This window comes from Rhineura floridana, chromosome 21 (assembly GCF_030035675.1).
Source record: "Rhineura floridana isolate rRhiFlo1 chromosome 21, rRhiFlo1.hap2, whole genome shotgun sequence".
NCBI lineage: Eukaryota > Metazoa > Chordata > Lepidosauria > Squamata > Rhineuridae > Rhineura > Rhineura floridana.
In genome coordinates this window covers 18,379,066-18,394,963 of record NC_084500.1, presented here as the reverse complement: position 1 = coordinate 18,394,963, position 15,898 = coordinate 18,379,066, and the positions used below count along the sequence as shown (strand labels likewise).

The following is a 15,898-nucleotide window of genomic DNA, read 5'->3' as shown; positions in this document are numbered from 1 at the left end:
GCCTATGGGTTGTAGCCAAGGTAGCGCTAAGTTGAAGTCACTTAATGGTATACTTGTTCCGATAACTTTGTTGCCCGATAGAGCCCTTGTGCTAGTGGGCAGAGAATGTTGGATTCAGCCTTGCATGCACAAGAGTGCCCAGTGGTCAGGGATGAAGACAGTTGTTGTGCAGCAACACTTGGAGCCACCATTTCCCCACTCTTTGTACAGGGTGAAGCAGTCTCTTGGGCAGTGGCGTACCTAGCGTATTTGACACCCGGAGTGGATCATTTTTTAACACCCCCCTCTTCTATACGACCTTGTGTGGGGCCTTAGTGAGGTGGGCCCAACTGCTTCCTATAGATATCTTTTGCCTCCAGGTCTTCTCGCGTGGCAGTTGCTGTGTCAAAGGGGGGGAAAGGGGGAAAGCCAAAAAAGCGAAAACACCCTGCGCGCTGTATAATCCCCTCACAGTCACAACAGTCGGATCTACCACCACCGCCACCTCAACTAAGAAGGTGGATGGCAGAGAGAAAGAGCCTCGGTGGATGAGTAGGATCCGCCGCTCAACCGTCTTTCTTGGCGCGAGTGAGGGAAGCAGCGGGAAAGGGGCTGCCGAGGGAGCTTGGCCACTCTCCCCACAGGCCCTGCACTGTGCCCTCTCAGGCTGAGAGGGAACCAGGCAGAGCCACCTTACGCCAACGGCGCAGCCCGCCAAGTCACTGGGGCTTGAGGGGTTTTTTTTATTAAGGGGGGGACATAGAGGTAAAATGGAATTGGGCAAATAGGTGTGGAGAGAAAAGAGGCTGAGGGAGAAAAGAGCTTCGGCTATGGGGCGGTATATAAATGTAATAAATAAATAAAATGGGAGATGAGGCAAGGCTGAGATAAAAAGTGGAGTTGGAGGTGAGCAAGGGTGTATAAATGGGTGGAGGCTGAGGTAAAAAAGTGGAGGAGAGAGTGGCTTAATGGGGGGAGAGGCTGAGGTAAAAGGAGGAGAGAGTGGCTTAATGGGGGGAGAGGCTGAGGTAAAAAGAGGAGGAGAGAGTGGCTTAATGGGGGGAGAGGCTGAGGTAAAAAGAGGAGGAGAGAGTGGCTTAATGGGGGGAGAGGCTGAGGTAAAAAAGTGGAGGAGAGAGTGGCTTAATGGGGGGAGAGGCTGAGGTAAAAAAGTGGAGGAGAGAGTGGCTTAATGGGGGGAGAGGCTGAGGTAAAAAGAGGAGGAGAGAGTGGCTTAATGGGGGGAGAGGCTGAGGTAAAAAAGTGGAGGAGAGAGTGGCTTAATGGGGGGAGAGGCTGAGGTAAAAAAGTGGAGGAGAGAGTGGCTTAATGGGGGGAGAGGCTGAGGTAAAAAGAGGAGGAGAGAGTGGCTTAATGGGGGAGAGGCTGAGGTAAAAAGAGGAGGAGTGGCTTAATGGGGGGAGAGGCTGAGGTAAAAAGAGGAGGAGAGAGTGGCTTAATGGGGGAGAGGCTGAGGTAAAAAGAGGAGGAGAGAGTGGCTTAATGGGGGGAGAGGCTGAGGTAAAAAGAGGAGGAGAGAGTGGCTTAATGGGGGGAGAGGCTGAGGTAAAAAAGTGGAGGAGAGAGTGGCTTAATGGGGGGAGAGGCTGAGGTAAAAAAGTGGAGGAGAGAGTGGCTTAATGGGGGGAGAGGCTGAGGTAAAAAGAGGAGGAGAGAGTGGCTTAATGGGGGAGAGGCTGAGGTAAAAAGAGGAGAGAGTGGCTTAATGGGGGAGAGGCTGAGGTAAAAAGAGGAGGAGAGAGTGGCTTAATGGGGGAGAGGCTGAGGTAAAAAGAGGAGGAGAGAGTGGCTTAATGGGGGGAGAGGCTGAGGTAAAAAGAGGAGGAGAGAGTGGCTTAATGGCGGGAGAGGCTGAGGTAAAAAGAGGAGGAGAGAGTGGCTTAATGGGGGAGAGGCTGAGGTAAAAAGAGGAGGAGAGAGTGGCTTAATGGGGGGAGAGGCTGAGGTAAAAAGAGGAGGAGAGAGTGGCTTAATGGGGGGAGAGGCTGAGGTAAAAAAGTGGAGGAGAGAGTGGCTTAATGGGGGGAGAGGCTGAGGTAAAAAAGTGGAGGAGAGAGTGGCTTAATGGGGGGAGAGGCTGAGGTAAAAAGAGGAGGAGAGAGTGGCTTAATGGGGGAGAGGCTGAGGTAAAAAGAGGAGAGAGTGGCTTAATGGGGGAGAGGCTGAGGTAAAAAGAGGAGGAGAGAGTGGCTTAATGGGGGGAGAGGCTGAGGTAAAAAGAGGAGGAGAGAGTGGCTTAATGGCGGGAGAGGCTGAAATAAAAAAGTGAAAGAGAAAGTGGCTTAATGGAGGGAGAGGCTAAACCAATACAAACAATAAGAATCCTGTTAAGACTCCAGGCACTACTGACAGAACTTACTTTTTGAGTAAACCTGCTTGGGATTGGATTGCTAGGATGTAATCCTTAACATGTTGACTTGGAAATCAGTAGGATTCACTTCCACTGGCCTTGGTTGGGATCTGGCTGTAGAAGATGTTTTGCTTTTGCAAGGGAGTTGCAGTTCTAAAACTTCAGAGAGCTTCAGCTGTGGGGCGGTATACAAATGTAATAAATAATAATAATAATAATAAAACAGCCATTTCGGGAACATCCAGAAACACACTCCCTGTTCTGCCGGTTCCAGTGTGTCTCCACCTCTCTTTTCTGAAAATGGGGGCACACAATGCGAGTCAAATGCTGCCCCTTTTTACTGTTAAACCTCCTGAGAGCAGCTTGAACGTGTTTTGTTTTTTTTAAATAGCTTCAAAGATAACCCCCTTATTGCCTGCACCCGGGGCGCCCCCCCTTCACCCTTGGTACACCACTGCTCTTGGGTAACTGGCTCTTAATCCGCAGCAGGGTTTATGTGTCTAAACCAAAACCTTGAATCGGGTAGCCAATTGGCAGCCAGTTTAAACGCCTCAGGGCTAGTGTTATATGGTCCCCAAGCGAGAGTCGTAGTAGGTGCAGTTTTGCACTTGCTGCAGCTTCTGAACCATCTTCAAGGGCAGCCCTGTGTAGAGCGCAGTTGCAGTAGTCCAGATGGGAAGTTACTGGAGCATGAAGCACAGCAGGCAAGCTGTCCCTGTCGGGGAAGGGTAGCAACTGATGAACCAGCATTAGCTGGATATAGACGCTCTGCGCCACCAAAGATACTTGGGCTTCCAGCAGCAATATGGAGGCTAACCGCAGGACTACAGACCTGATCTTTCAAGAGGAACGCACTCCCATCTAGGGCAGGTTTGTTTCTTCCATGAGCTAGCAGGGAGGAGCAAAGGGGGCAAGATTGATGCATTCACAGTAAACTATTAACTAGGGGTTTTGTCTGATATGTGAATGAGGCTCCCATAATTGTGACCCTGATCCCGTCGATGAATGGGCTTGCCTTGTGTTATTCACAGCTGCCAGGATATAGGGTAGACAAGCCAGAGTCATGCAGGTGCTGTTGGGAGCTGCAGTCCAGGTTGGGAAAGGCCGTTGCAGGAGTTCTTGGCCCTCCTTTTGAATGGTCCGTAATATTTTGAGCGTCATCCTTAGCTGGGCCTAACTCCCCAGCTCGGCAGCTCTCCACTGGCATCTTGCAACGATCTGACGCCCTTGGAATCTTTTTGTTTTTATTACAGGATTACACACATGAATTCCATAAAACCAAAACCAACTTCCTGGCTGTGCGAGAGAGAGAGAATCTCATGGGCTCAGTCCGGAAAGATATTGAGTAAGTAAGTTAATGCTGTGTGCTGTTCCGATGGAGCGTGGCCTTAAACTGAGCCCACCGAGGGGGAAAGGTGCTCTTTGCGAGCCAGGGATGGGGAACCTTCTTCAGCCCCAGGGCCGCATTCCCTTCTATGCAACCTTCCGAGGGCCGCATGCCAGTGGTAGGCAGGATCAGATGTGAAAGTGGGCGGAGCAATTAATGTGAATTTTACCTCTGCGCAGTCGGGTAGTTTCTGTGCATGCTCACGCGCCTGTCCATCATCCAGTGGCATTATCAGAGGCAGATGGCATATTCCAGCACCCAAGGAGAGGGTGAAGCAGGGCTGGTGAGGGGCATGGCCTGGGGAGAGTGCTGAGAACAAGACAGAAAGGTCTTGAGGACTGCATTTGGCCCCAGGCCTGAAGTTCCCCACCCCTCCCCAAAACCCAGCGCTGGTTTGGCTGATGGGGGGGTCTTCAGCACAAGGAGTTACTCTCAGCTGATGGTGTAGCATAAGAAGTTGCCTCACACCGGGTCAGACCGTTGGTCTGTCTAGCTCAGTATTGCCTACACTGACTGGCAGCGGCATTCTAGGGTTTCAGACCGGGAATCTATCCCAGCCCTACCTGGAAGTGCCCTCAGGAACTGAACTGCCTGCACGCAGAGCTTGTGGCGCCCATGCTGGACAGCTTGCTGTCACCACCAAAGAACTCTGGAGTGAGGGTGTAATGCAGAGCCCTTCAACCCTGGGCCCCCCAGATGGCATTGGACCTTCTGGGGGGGGCAGCAGCACGGGTGAGGGAAGTCCTAGTCCAACAACAGGGGGAGGGGCAAGGCCGAAAAAGCCTGGTGGGACGGCGTTAACTAAGGCAAGGCAGACGTCTGCTGTTCGTGAGAGACTGTGCAGGAAAAAATAAACGCAGTGAACGTTGGTGGGTCCAATAAACACCTAGACTGACAGAGCATGGAATCGCTTGTCACATTAACAAGAAAAATCACCCTCGGGGTTTCTCTTCCGCTTCTCCGAAGCTCTGCAGAATTTGCCAGCGGAGGGAAGCCAGTCCTTGCTGAACATGAGGAGCTGGAGGTGGCTGGGTGGGATTCCCCGCCTGCCTCGTTCCAGGGAAGATTTACTTTCTCGGAGGCCGTTGTTGTGAACTGCATTGAGCCTGGAGCTGGTTTTGCTGTCCCAGCGGCTGCAGAGCAGCGCTTCATGCTCTGGAACAGCAGAGTCGCGTTGGGTTGCCCGATCAGCAGCCAGTCCCTTAAATCCCGCAAGGGGGCTGGAAGGAGCAGCAAGAGGCTGGCCCCGCCTGTCGATTCAACTTTGTGGCGTGGCGAGGGATCTGCTCCGCTGGGGCTCAGGGCCTGCTGGGAGAAGCGAGAATGCATATGAGGGTGGGCCTCGGCCAGGCCGGGCCCTGGCCAGCTCCCCGTGGGCACTGCTGGCTGAGTCAGGGAAGGTGTTGTCTAAGCCAGGGCGTGGGATCCTTGTAAGGGCTGAAGAAGGCTGGCAGGACTGGACCTTCCTGTGATCTGGCCTCTTGGGAGAGCTGCAGGCAATCTTCAAATGGCCCATAGCCTGTTCCATGCTCCTGTGTGAAGTTGAATAGCTCTTGCAGATCACCAACTGCCTTTAACTTTCTTACAATGTTTGCTTTGGGACACTTGATTTGTAAGTGCTCCCTGTGAGGTGGGCTAGCATGACCTCAGGGTTGTTGTTTTTTTCGCTTTTCTTTCAGGTCCTACAAAAGTGGCTGTGGCGTGAACAACAGAAGGACGGAGCTCTTCCTAAAGGAACACGAGCACCTTCGAAAGTAAGTCTGTACCTAGCGTTGGATCCTTCCTCAAAGGGGACCAATGGCAGCCCACGGCGTGTTCACAGCCAGTGGCCTCTAGGCACAACTCGCCACTTCCTACTTTAAGAGGAAGTTTCCAGAAGGGGTTCGCCGTCTTAGATGCTCGCAGCCAGAGTGATCAGAGCCTCACAGCACCTTAAAGCAATGGGGAGTTGGCACCCGTTGGTCCTAGTGGGGCGGAAGGCAGGGAGGCCAGAGGCAGACAAGAGCCAGAGGCAGTTGGAGTAAGAGCCTACTCCCTGCTGCGTTCTGCAAAGGGCAACACTGAGGCTCTGAAGGAGGCAGCAGGACGGGCAGGGCCATCCCTGGGACTTGGGTGCAAGTGAGAAGGCAGGCAGGCATGAGACCGGCTAAGGGCAACGTGGCCATTCTGGCTGGGGCTGATGGGAGCTGTAGTCTAAAACGTGGCTGTGGTTGGTAGTTGAGAACATCTGGCGGGCACCTGGTTGGCGAAGGCACTTTTACTTGAACGCTGTTTTTACTGAGGTGCTAAGAGATGTACAGCCCCATAGCCTACATGCTTCTCTTGTGTTATTTAGCATTTAAGAAAAAAAGCTGAAGGCAGCATATTAATTTGAGCGTGCCTGAAGAGCTGTGCATGTAAATATATGTGCTTCCCAGGGAATAATCACTTTCTTTTTCAATTAAAACTTTGCTTTTATACCTGCGGCGGCAGTTTTCCATCCATTCGACTTGGCATGGTGTCCATTCATCACGTCACCGGTTAATTTTGTGAAACTGCGTTCTTAACATTTCTGCAGAAAAATATGCAGCCGCAGGGTGTTTTCAGGAAAAACCATAGCAGCGTGTGGGCTGCAGGGGGCACCCTTTCCCCTGAGAACAGTCACTTTCCTGTATCTGTCCATGAAGGCAATTTTGTTCTCTTTTGTAATCAACAATGCATGAAAACCTCTTACAGGAAATTGCACCTTTTCTCTCTTTTTTTTTCCTGGTTGGCTGGGACAGACTGAGGAATCTCTGATAAACCTCGCCTGTGCATCCCACAGTTCCCTCTGGGATCCTCAGTGGCATTTAGAAGTTTGCAAGTGGGGAGCGGCCTGCATTGGTTTCCACTTCCTCGGCTTCTGTTGTGGTGGCTTCACAATGGGCAAACGTTGTTGAAACCCAGGAGTGCCGTGAATGTTTGAGTGGCTTCCTGCTGTGAGCCCTGGCATGTCAGGGGAGCGAGAGGGTCAGTTTGGCCTAGTGGGTAGAGCAGGGGTGGGGGACCTGCACCCAGTGGTGGCTGGCAGGGCGGGAGGAAGGGAGCCCCAAAGGAGGAGGACCCAGGGCCTGTGACAGGCAGACGTAGGAGGTGGAAAGGAGCCGTGTGGGGAGGCTTTGCAAGCCCCCCCTTCTACTTTGCACCTCCAACATTGGGGGAGGAGCACAAGCCCCTTACGAGGCTCCCCCTTTCAACCTCCGTAAGAACGTGAGAAGAGCCTGCTGGGGCAGGCCAAAGGGGCCTGTCTGGTCCAGCATCCTCTTCTCACGGTGGCCAGCCAGATGCCCCCAATGGGAAGCCCTGAGCGCATGAGTACTCTCCCCCTGCCTCATGGTTTCCAGCAACTGGTCTTCAGGAGCATTCTGCGTCCAACCGTGGAGGCAGAGCAAAGCCGTTGTGGCTAGTAGCCATTGATAGCATTATCCTGCGTGTATGCTTCTCTGATGTCGCAGGTTGAGAGGAAAAGCCCATGGCAGCCTTTGCGAGCCTTCCTGCGCTCCTCCTTTCAACCGCTGATGTCTGGATTTTGACAGGGGGCGGGGAAACCTACCTGTCAATTGTGGGATGCCCCTGCCCACCTGTCAGAGTTGGCTCGCAGGGGCCAATGAAGATCCGGCCCGCAGAGCGAGAAAGGTTCCCCACCCCTGGGCTGTACATAAAGGCAGAGCAGCCTTGTCCTTCTTACAGATACCTTGCCAGAGCTAAAACCAGTTCTGCCCTAAGAAAAACTGGATTCTGCGGCCTGCGTAAACGATGCAGATGTCCTAATTTTGTCCATGCTGTGTTCCCTAGGGAGGCAAGCTGTTCAAGCAGGGCACCATAGCTCCCCGCCCGCCCCTGTCATAGAACCCCTACGCAGCTTCCTTTCTGACTGTGGAGATTTCAGCAGAAATGGGTCACACACTTTCACTCACGTCTCTGCATCCATAAGGACTAGAAACTTCAGGGGGGGGGTAGAAAGAAAGAAAGCAGAACTTCTCAGTGAGCTGATTCCTGCGCCCAACATCACATTCTGTGGATTTTTAGGGATGTAAAATAATTTTGGCTTGTGTGTGTTCAGCAACTGCTGTACAAACCCCACTGAGACAAATAAGGAGTGACTCTCCCTTCCATTTTCACGATGATGATTTTTGCCCCGAATTGTTTCCTGGTGGATTGTGGCCCCTCGTGCATAATTTGCAAGTACAGCTCACTCAGAGAGGAGCATCTGTCAGGCAAGATACCAAGTGTCCATTTATCTTGAGTATTCTTAATAAAGCAGCACAAGACTTTAGTTATATATTTTTGTATGTTAGCAGCTGATGAAGGCGGAAGCTGAAACGTTTTGTTAATATAATAAAAACCTCTGTTTGGTTAATCACATTTACATAGATATATATAATTGATACTCCATAAATCTGATGACTAAAAAAGGTGTCTCTTCATCACATCTTTTCTAACATGGTTTTTGACGGAAAGCTAATTGAGTCGACTCCCGGGGCTGATTTGACACTTGCTTAATCCATCTCGTGGAGACAAGCCCTCCTTCCCTTTCAGGATGATAGAAGACCAACCACATTTCCTCCCTTCCTCCCGTTAATCGGTTTCTGGCCAGATATGAGAGCCAGTTTTCTCCCCTACTAGCATTCTCTTCAGTGATCTCAATCTATTCTTTCTGGTCCATTTTTTTAAAAACAAATTTGCTCTGGAAAACCTCAAAGGATGAGGCTATCAATGGCTACTAGACACAATGGTGATGTTTGTTGCTGTGAGTGTGTGTGCTAAATTTAGTTTAAAGCACAGTACAGCAGCAGAGAGTAACAGCGGATGTTGAAATGCGAGTGTGCCAACGTGTGCGTGTGTTTACCCAAGAAAGCAGGCTTTTACCCTGCATCAGGATCACTGAGACTTGAGACTTAGTAAAATAAGAAAAGCTACTTTATTTATAGAAATACATAGTAGATAGAAAGGCGTACCTAGTTCTAGCTAAGTTGGAGGTGCAACGTCCAGGCGTGGGAGTTGATCTCATGGCTAGGAGAGAGAGAGCAGAGACAAAGGTGTCTCCTCTCTCTCGGACAGTCGGAGAAGAAGGAAGTGGAAAGGGCAGAAGGAGGAGGGGCAGGTAAGCTTCCCTAAAGGCGTAGAAGGAAGTCAGTCAGAGGATCACAGGTAAAGGTAAACAAGCCGATCCATCTGGAGGACCCTAACTCTATCTTCCTTCTGGAACATACACAAAAGAACAAAACAGGAGTTGTTCTTGCCCCACTTCCAACAATGTTCTCCCTCCCCTGCCGGAGACCAGTATGCCTCTGCATAGCTGGGAATTGCAAGGGGAGAGAGTGGCTGTTGCGCTCAGGGCTGATCCTGGGCTTCTCATAATGGGCACCTGCTTGGCTAGCGTGAGAACAGGATGCTGGACTAGATGGGCCCCTTCGGCCTGACCCAGCAACCTTGACCATCTTTTAGAAAAGAGCCATAACGCACTGAAAGACCACCCTTATTCTTTCTCTGGCAGAAGGAGGCAATTTCAGTCTCCGGTCAGGCTGGGCAGAGACTCCAGTCTGAAACCTTTGGGAGCCGCTTCCAGTTGGTATCGAGCGAGGGTAGTCAACGTGGTGCCCTCTCAATGTCACCTGACTGTAGTGTAGATACATTAACAAACAAATAAATGTGATAAATAATCTCCCGGCAGCCTGCCGGGCAGCTCAGCGTTAAGAGCACTTGCTGTGCATGCAGAAAGCCCCAATTTAATCCCTGCCATCTCAAGTTAAAAGGGTCGAGAAGCAGACGGGGGACAAGACCCCTGTGGGAGACCCCAAAGAGTAGATTAGCATTTGGGGGGGGTTACCTCAGAGACTGAGCACCTGTATGGCATGCAAGAGGTCCCTGGCTTGTTCCTTGACATCTCCAGGTAGGCCTCGGACCCTGGAGAGCTGCTGCCAGTCAGTGTAGGTAATGCTCAGCTAGATGGACCTGAATTGGTATAAAACAGCTTGTACAGTATGTTGCTACTTCTCATTCTCTGGGAGGGGGCGTCGCTCAGTGTTAGAGCATCTGCTTTGCGTGCAAAAGGTCCCTGGTAAGGCCGGGACTGTCTGAAACCCTGGAGAGCTGCTGCCGGTCAGTGTGGACAGTTGGTTTGACTTGGTGTAAGGCTCTTCTTTTTCAGGGGAAGGGCTGCAGCTCTGGGGTATAGAGCCTCTGTTTTGCTTGCAGAAGGTCCCGGGTTCAGTCCCCAGTGGCATCTCTAGGTGGGGCTGGGAAGGACTGAAACCCCAAAGAGCTGCAGCTTCCCTGGAACTGGGGATCCAGGCATTGCTGTCCCGCTGCACGCTCGCACACGTCCAGCTCCCTCTCCTCTTTTCTCACGAAGATGGCTCTGGCAATCCCTGCGGACGTTCACGGCGTCCTGAGCAAGTAGCTTGTCGGTATTGATGTGGTTCCGGCCGGGCTGCTGCGGGGTGGAAGGTTCTGCTGCACTTTCTGGCTGGGAAGCCTTTGCTCTCCCTAATGCAGTTACCTTTGGAAGGCAGGGCTGCAGCACGCAGAGCGGGCAGAAGCTTCCTCTCTAGCCTGGAGCAGAGGGAGCTTCAGTGCGGCAGCTTTAACGATGGTGCGGGAGTAGAAGAAGAGGAAGGCCAAGCAAGAGTTGGGTTGATTCCACAAAGGAAGCCGCAGACCTGAACTTCCAAGATGTGGACTGGGTGGCTTACAACAGATGCTACTGGAGGTTGCTGATTCATAGGGTCGCCTTAAGTCAAAATCAACTTGAAAGCACAGAACAAGAACAAAAGAAATGCGTACCTGTCTTCCGTGTCTCCATTGGGCAGGGAGGTATAAAGGCAGACCTCTGACGTCAGTCTAAGTGCAGCCTGGAGGAGGGCCGTACCTCAGTGGCAGAGCAACGTGCTTTGCATATAGAAGGTCACAGGTTGAATCCCCAGTGGCATCTCCAGGCAGGGCTAGCAAAAGAATCCTGCCTGAATCCCTGGAGAGCTGCCAGTCAGTGTTGACAGTACTGCGCTAGAGAGACCAGTGGTCTGACTCAGTATAAGGCAGCTTCCTGTTTTCCTAGGTAGGCAGATTTGGGTGGAAACAGTTCTTAAGATATCCTAGTCCCAGACCTAGTCCCTCCTGATGTTTTGGACTACAACTCCCATCAGCCCCAGCGTGGCTGATGCGAGTTGTAGTCCAAAACATCAGGAGGGTGCCTGGGTGGGGAAGGCCAGTTTAGATCCTTGAATATTAAACCTAGCTGGCCTCGGAACTGGTCGCCAGGTTAGATGGTGTAACTCCAGAAAGGCATGCTCTGTGTACTTTTATCCCTGCCCAAATTCTAGCGGCCACGTTCTGGGGTGCCAGAAGCTTCCAAAGCTTAACGTTAGTTTGTCGGTAGCCTTTCTGACGTTACGGCTGAGGATGCCGGCGTGAAACTGCTCCTCCTGTGTATGCAGGATAAGTTACGTCTGTTGCGTGTCCTGACGCCGCCTCCCTTAAACCCATTCCAGCTCAGCAGAGCATCTCTCTCTTTCTCTGCGCCCCGCTTGCTCTGCTAATACCCTTTTAGGCAAGCGGAGTAAATAATTCATCCGTTTGTGCGGTTCTCTTCTCCTCCCTCTCTCTCTTCTCCCCCCTTCCCTCTAGCAGTGAGGCTTTCCATCAAACGGAGGCATAGGACTCGGTGATAAATGGACGCGCTTCACCTGCTCGTTCTGCAAAGTGCTGGGCTAAGAGGAAATGAGTTTGTCAGCTCAGCACTCACTTCTCTCTCTCTGTGCGTGTGTTTGAAGAGTCTAGCCCTGAGAGCTTCTGAAGCTTAATGACTTGCACACTGGGTGTTTTTTTATGGGGGGTGCGGGCGAGGAGGAGGAAAAGGAAACAGTAATCTCCTCAGTGAAAGAGCTCGTTTGTGTCGAATGTTGTGGGGTGGGCAATATCAAATAGAGCGGGAACGTAAGGCCCCTCAAATGAAACCAGTGTACCCCAGAAGACCAGTTCTGTGTGTGTGTGATATAAGCAGGGCAGAGGCTGTTGCCTTCATGCCCTCCCTGTGGGCTTCCCTGAACACCGTATGGTCTTGCAGTCGCCTCACCTCCAAATGGACATTGCAGAGCTGGAAAAGGTTCCGAAAAGGGCAGCCTGCCATGATCAAAGGGCTGGAGCGACTCCCCGAGCAGGAAAGGCAGCGACAATTGGGGCTTTTTAGTTCAGAGAAAAGGCGAGTCAGAGGCGACATGAGAAGAGGTATAGAAAATAATGCTAGCAGACGGAGAATTTCTCTCTCTCTCGTGGTACCAGGCCTCGGTGATGCCATCCAGTGAAACTGAATGCTGGGTGGTTTTATTCATTTATTAAATTGTATATACCGCTTGATTGTAAATAAGACCCTCTGAGCGGTTTACAAAACTAAAAACTTAGGGCAGGACAGAAAGAAAGGCATCTTTCTGCACGGAGTTAAACTACAGGATTCGCTCTCACAAGAGGCACTGATGGCCACCAGCTTGGATGGCTTTAAAGGGGATTAGGCAAATTCATGGAAGATACAGCTAAATGGGCTGCTAGCCACGGTGGCTGTGTTTGGCCCCTCCGTTGTTGGAGGCAGTCTGCCGCTGAATCCCAGTTGCCGGAAACCACAGGAGAGGAGAGCTGCTGTTGCGCTCAGGTCTGACTTGTGGGTTTCCCATTGGGGCATCTGGTTGGCCCCTGTGAGAAGAGGAGGCTGGACTAGACGGGTCCCTTTTGGCCTGAGACAGTAGCCAGGCTCTTCCTGTGTTCTTAGAAGCACGCTCCCCATTGGAATCAGGATCCTGGTCCGGATGGCCTGACCCAGGAAGGCAAGTTCTTCTCCTTCAACAGAGGTAAGCACTGTGAGATTCCTCAGGGACCAGGGTCTCCACAGGCAGCCCAAATGCCCACTCAGGCCTGCTGGTCCTCTGAGGCTTGTTGTGGTGTTTCGCTCTTTTAGTTAGCAGCCAAGGGAATGTGCGTTTACACAGTGAGTTTTATTACGTGTGTTTGTGTGTTCAACCTTCCACGTCCGTAGCCCCCAGAGAGCAGGGTGAAGCGTGTGAGCCAGCAGGAAGTGACATTGACCGATTCTGTTCCTGGCCCCCCACTGTTACCCGGGCCCAGGGCAGAGGCAAGTGAACAAGCAGGTTGCGGTGGCGAAGGGGGGCCACTCTTGTCAGGGGACCGCTGGCAGATGCCTGACGTGCCAGCCCGTGGCGCCAGCCTTGTCTTCCTCCTCGGGGTTCCCGTCTTTGGAAACAATTGCTTGGATAGAGGAATACAGTTATATAACTGAGCGAGGCGGGTCCTTGAATTGCTTAATTGGGGTTTTCTGCCTGCTTGTGCATGACGGAGGTCCCTAGTGGCAGGCAAACTCTCCTGGGCTTCATTATTATTATTACTATTGCTGCTGCTTATAAATAACAGTTGTGGAAGGCAGATGGAGCTGGGAGAGTGGGCCCGCTCAGGCATCGTTAGTATAAATAGCAAACAGTCTTTGATGTCTCTCTGTGTGTTTCTGTCTTTCGTCCATTTTCACCAGCAAGGGATTTGCCAAATTAAAAATAAAGAGTAAAATAAAATCAGAACACTAGAACGAATCCAGCATTTTTCAGCCTTTTGAGACCAGGGGGCACTTTATGGGGGACCCACTTCTTCCTATTTCTTTTTACCATGTGTTGCTCAATAGTCATGACCCTTCGGTTAGACTGCAACCCGGCAGGGCAGGCCTCGGGGAGCCTTTTTCCATCCTGAGGGCCGCATTCCCTCTTGGACAGCCTTCTGGGGGCCACATCCCAGTGGTGGGTGGGGCCAGAGGCAAAAATGGGCAAAGCAATAAATGTATTGGCTGGGGCTGGTGGGATCTGTAGTCCACAGCATCCAGAGTGCTCCAGCTTGGTGAAGGCTGGTGTAGGCTGGCAATCTTGCTGTTGTTCCTTGTTTGCGTCCTGCAATTGCCAGCATAGTCTGCAATTGCTTGATTTATAAGAAGGAAGAATGCCTGGCCACTGCACTCTGAAGGTTTGTTTATATTAGATTTTCATAGTATTTTTTACATATAATAAGCAATAAAGAATGGATGCAGGCAAAAACTGGTTACGTACGCACTTGGGTTTTGTTTCAGTTGGTGATGGGGTTCAGCCTGTGGCTTCGTGTCGGAGGATGTGAGGTTTTTCAGTCAACGGAGAGGGGAAGAAGTGGCATCTGGGAGACATTCTTGGGGTAGAGTTCCAGGCGCAACAACAGCAAGCCTCCCTAATGGCCATAAATCTTTATTAGGTTTGTCGTAAACCCACAGCAAATGCTCGGGCACATACTGGTTTTTAAACCAGGCGTGGCAGCCTTTGGGGAATCCACTTTGTTCCTAGAACCCTGGCAGAGCAGGATTCGAACTCTGAACACAGGGCAGCGCCTTATACCAAATCAGGTCATCAGTCTTCCCAGCTCAGCATTGTCTACTCTGACTGGCAGCGGCTCTACCAGGTTTTCAGACAAGGCTTTCCCCCAGTCCTGCCTAGTAACTCGTAGTTTTGGACCTGGGGCATGTCACCTTGGTTACAGCTCCTGTTTAGTTTTGGAGAGGGCTTAGTCACGAGCCCAAGTTGGGGCAACATCCTAAGTCACATCTTGGTGCGGCATGGCAGCCCAAAGGGCCAGAGCTGGGCCAAGTGCCTGCGCTTGTGCTTGGCTTGGCATGAATTAAGGGGCAGGCCTGCAGGAGTCCATCTCGCTGTGCTTTGCCTAGAATTCCTTTATCCTGACAGTGTTCCTCTCCACCCGCTCCCTAGTTTCGCCACCGCAGTCTGCAAAAAGGCTTCACCATAGTCTGGCTGTAAATGGCTGTCAAGCTCCCGCTTGCCAGATTGTGATGCACCTATTAAGAACTCGGACCAAAGCCCACATCGGCACTTTAAACCGGCTAGTAAGACTGCTCATAAAGTTGTCTCCTGTCCCTGCTCTCTCCCAGATAGCCAGAGTGGCACTCTTGCTCTCCCTCTTTCCCAACACAGAGTCCGGAAGCAAGTGGCTCTGCTGTTTTTAACGCCTGCTGACTTGAACTAAAATATACTGGGTTGTTTTTTTCAAGTGCTGTTTGTTGGAACTGCAGAACATCCTAGCTCTTCTCCAGATGGATCCACATTTATTTTATTTTACTTGGAAAAGACATGATGAGGTGAATGTTCCTTGAGGATCTGGCATAATGAATTGTCTTGATGAATGTTCTGCTTGTGGCATGGTGAGGTCATTCGCTTCACACCTTGAATAACGGGAAGGGGAAAGGTTTTGTAGCTCAGTGGTACTTGTAGAAGGTCCCACGTTCAGTCCCTGCTGCCTCCAGTTAAAACATTGGGGTGCTCCTGTTCAGGGTGGCAGCCAGCCATGCTTTTTTTCAGGAGACTCCCTTCTGTCTGCCCACCAACTCTCAGCATTCTGTACCCACTGAGCTCTTTCTAGGGCAGGAGTCTCCAACCTTTTTTTGACCAGAGGGCACACTTCAAATTTTGAAAGAATGATGGAGGCACCAGTCACAAAATGGCTGCCAGGGGGGCGTGGCATAACGCAAAATTGGAGAATAGTCATGATGAAGCTTTTCCTGTCATTAGCGCCTCAGACTGTCTCCCAGTCAAATGAGCTGACGTTGCAAATGCCGCTGGTCTCTTCTGTACCTTGAAAACACACTCAAGAGTCCCAGAAACCTGCCTAGCAGGAGTTGGGCTTAAGCTGTGGAGATGTGGGCTTCAAGCTGATGCCTCTGAAGCTCCCAGGGATTCCAGACCGGGCAGCTTTCATGCTGCGGTGTTGGGCTCCACAGAGGATTAGACAAACTCATGCAGGATGATCAGCGGCTACCACTAGCCGCAATAGCTGCGCTCTGCCTCCACGGTCAGAGGCAGCCTGCTTCCGAATCCCAGTTGCTGGGAACCAGAGGAGGGGAGAGAGAGTTCTCCAACATTCAGGTCCCGCTTTGGGGCTTCCCACAATGGGCATCTGGCTAGCCCCTGGGAGGACTGGGTGTGGGAGTAGATGGGCCCCATTTGGCCTGACCCAGCAGGCTCTTCCTATATTGCTGCCCTGGGCTCCTGCTGGGAGGAAGGGCAGGATATAAATCAATAATAATAATAATAATAATATTCTCCCAGTGTCCTGCAACT

At 51.5% G+C, this 15,898-nt stretch overlaps 1 protein-coding gene across 3 annotated transcripts in view; it reads left to right on the top strand.

Annotated features, from left to right (window-relative positions):
• The window catches only part of GOSR1 (golgi SNAP receptor complex member 1), a 47,653-nt gene that overhangs the window by 9,976 nt on the left and 21,779 nt on the right, over positions 1–15,898 (top strand). For all 3 annotated transcript variants that reach the window (XM_061605029.1, XM_061605028.1, XM_061605027.1), the window contains exons 5-6: positions 3,604–3,695; positions 5,417–5,491. In XM_061605029.1, the coding sequence (XP_061461013.1) occupies positions 3,604–3,695; positions 5,417–5,491 (167 nt within the window). The remainder of the gene's footprint in view (positions 1–3,603; positions 3,696–5,416; positions 5,492–15,898) is intronic.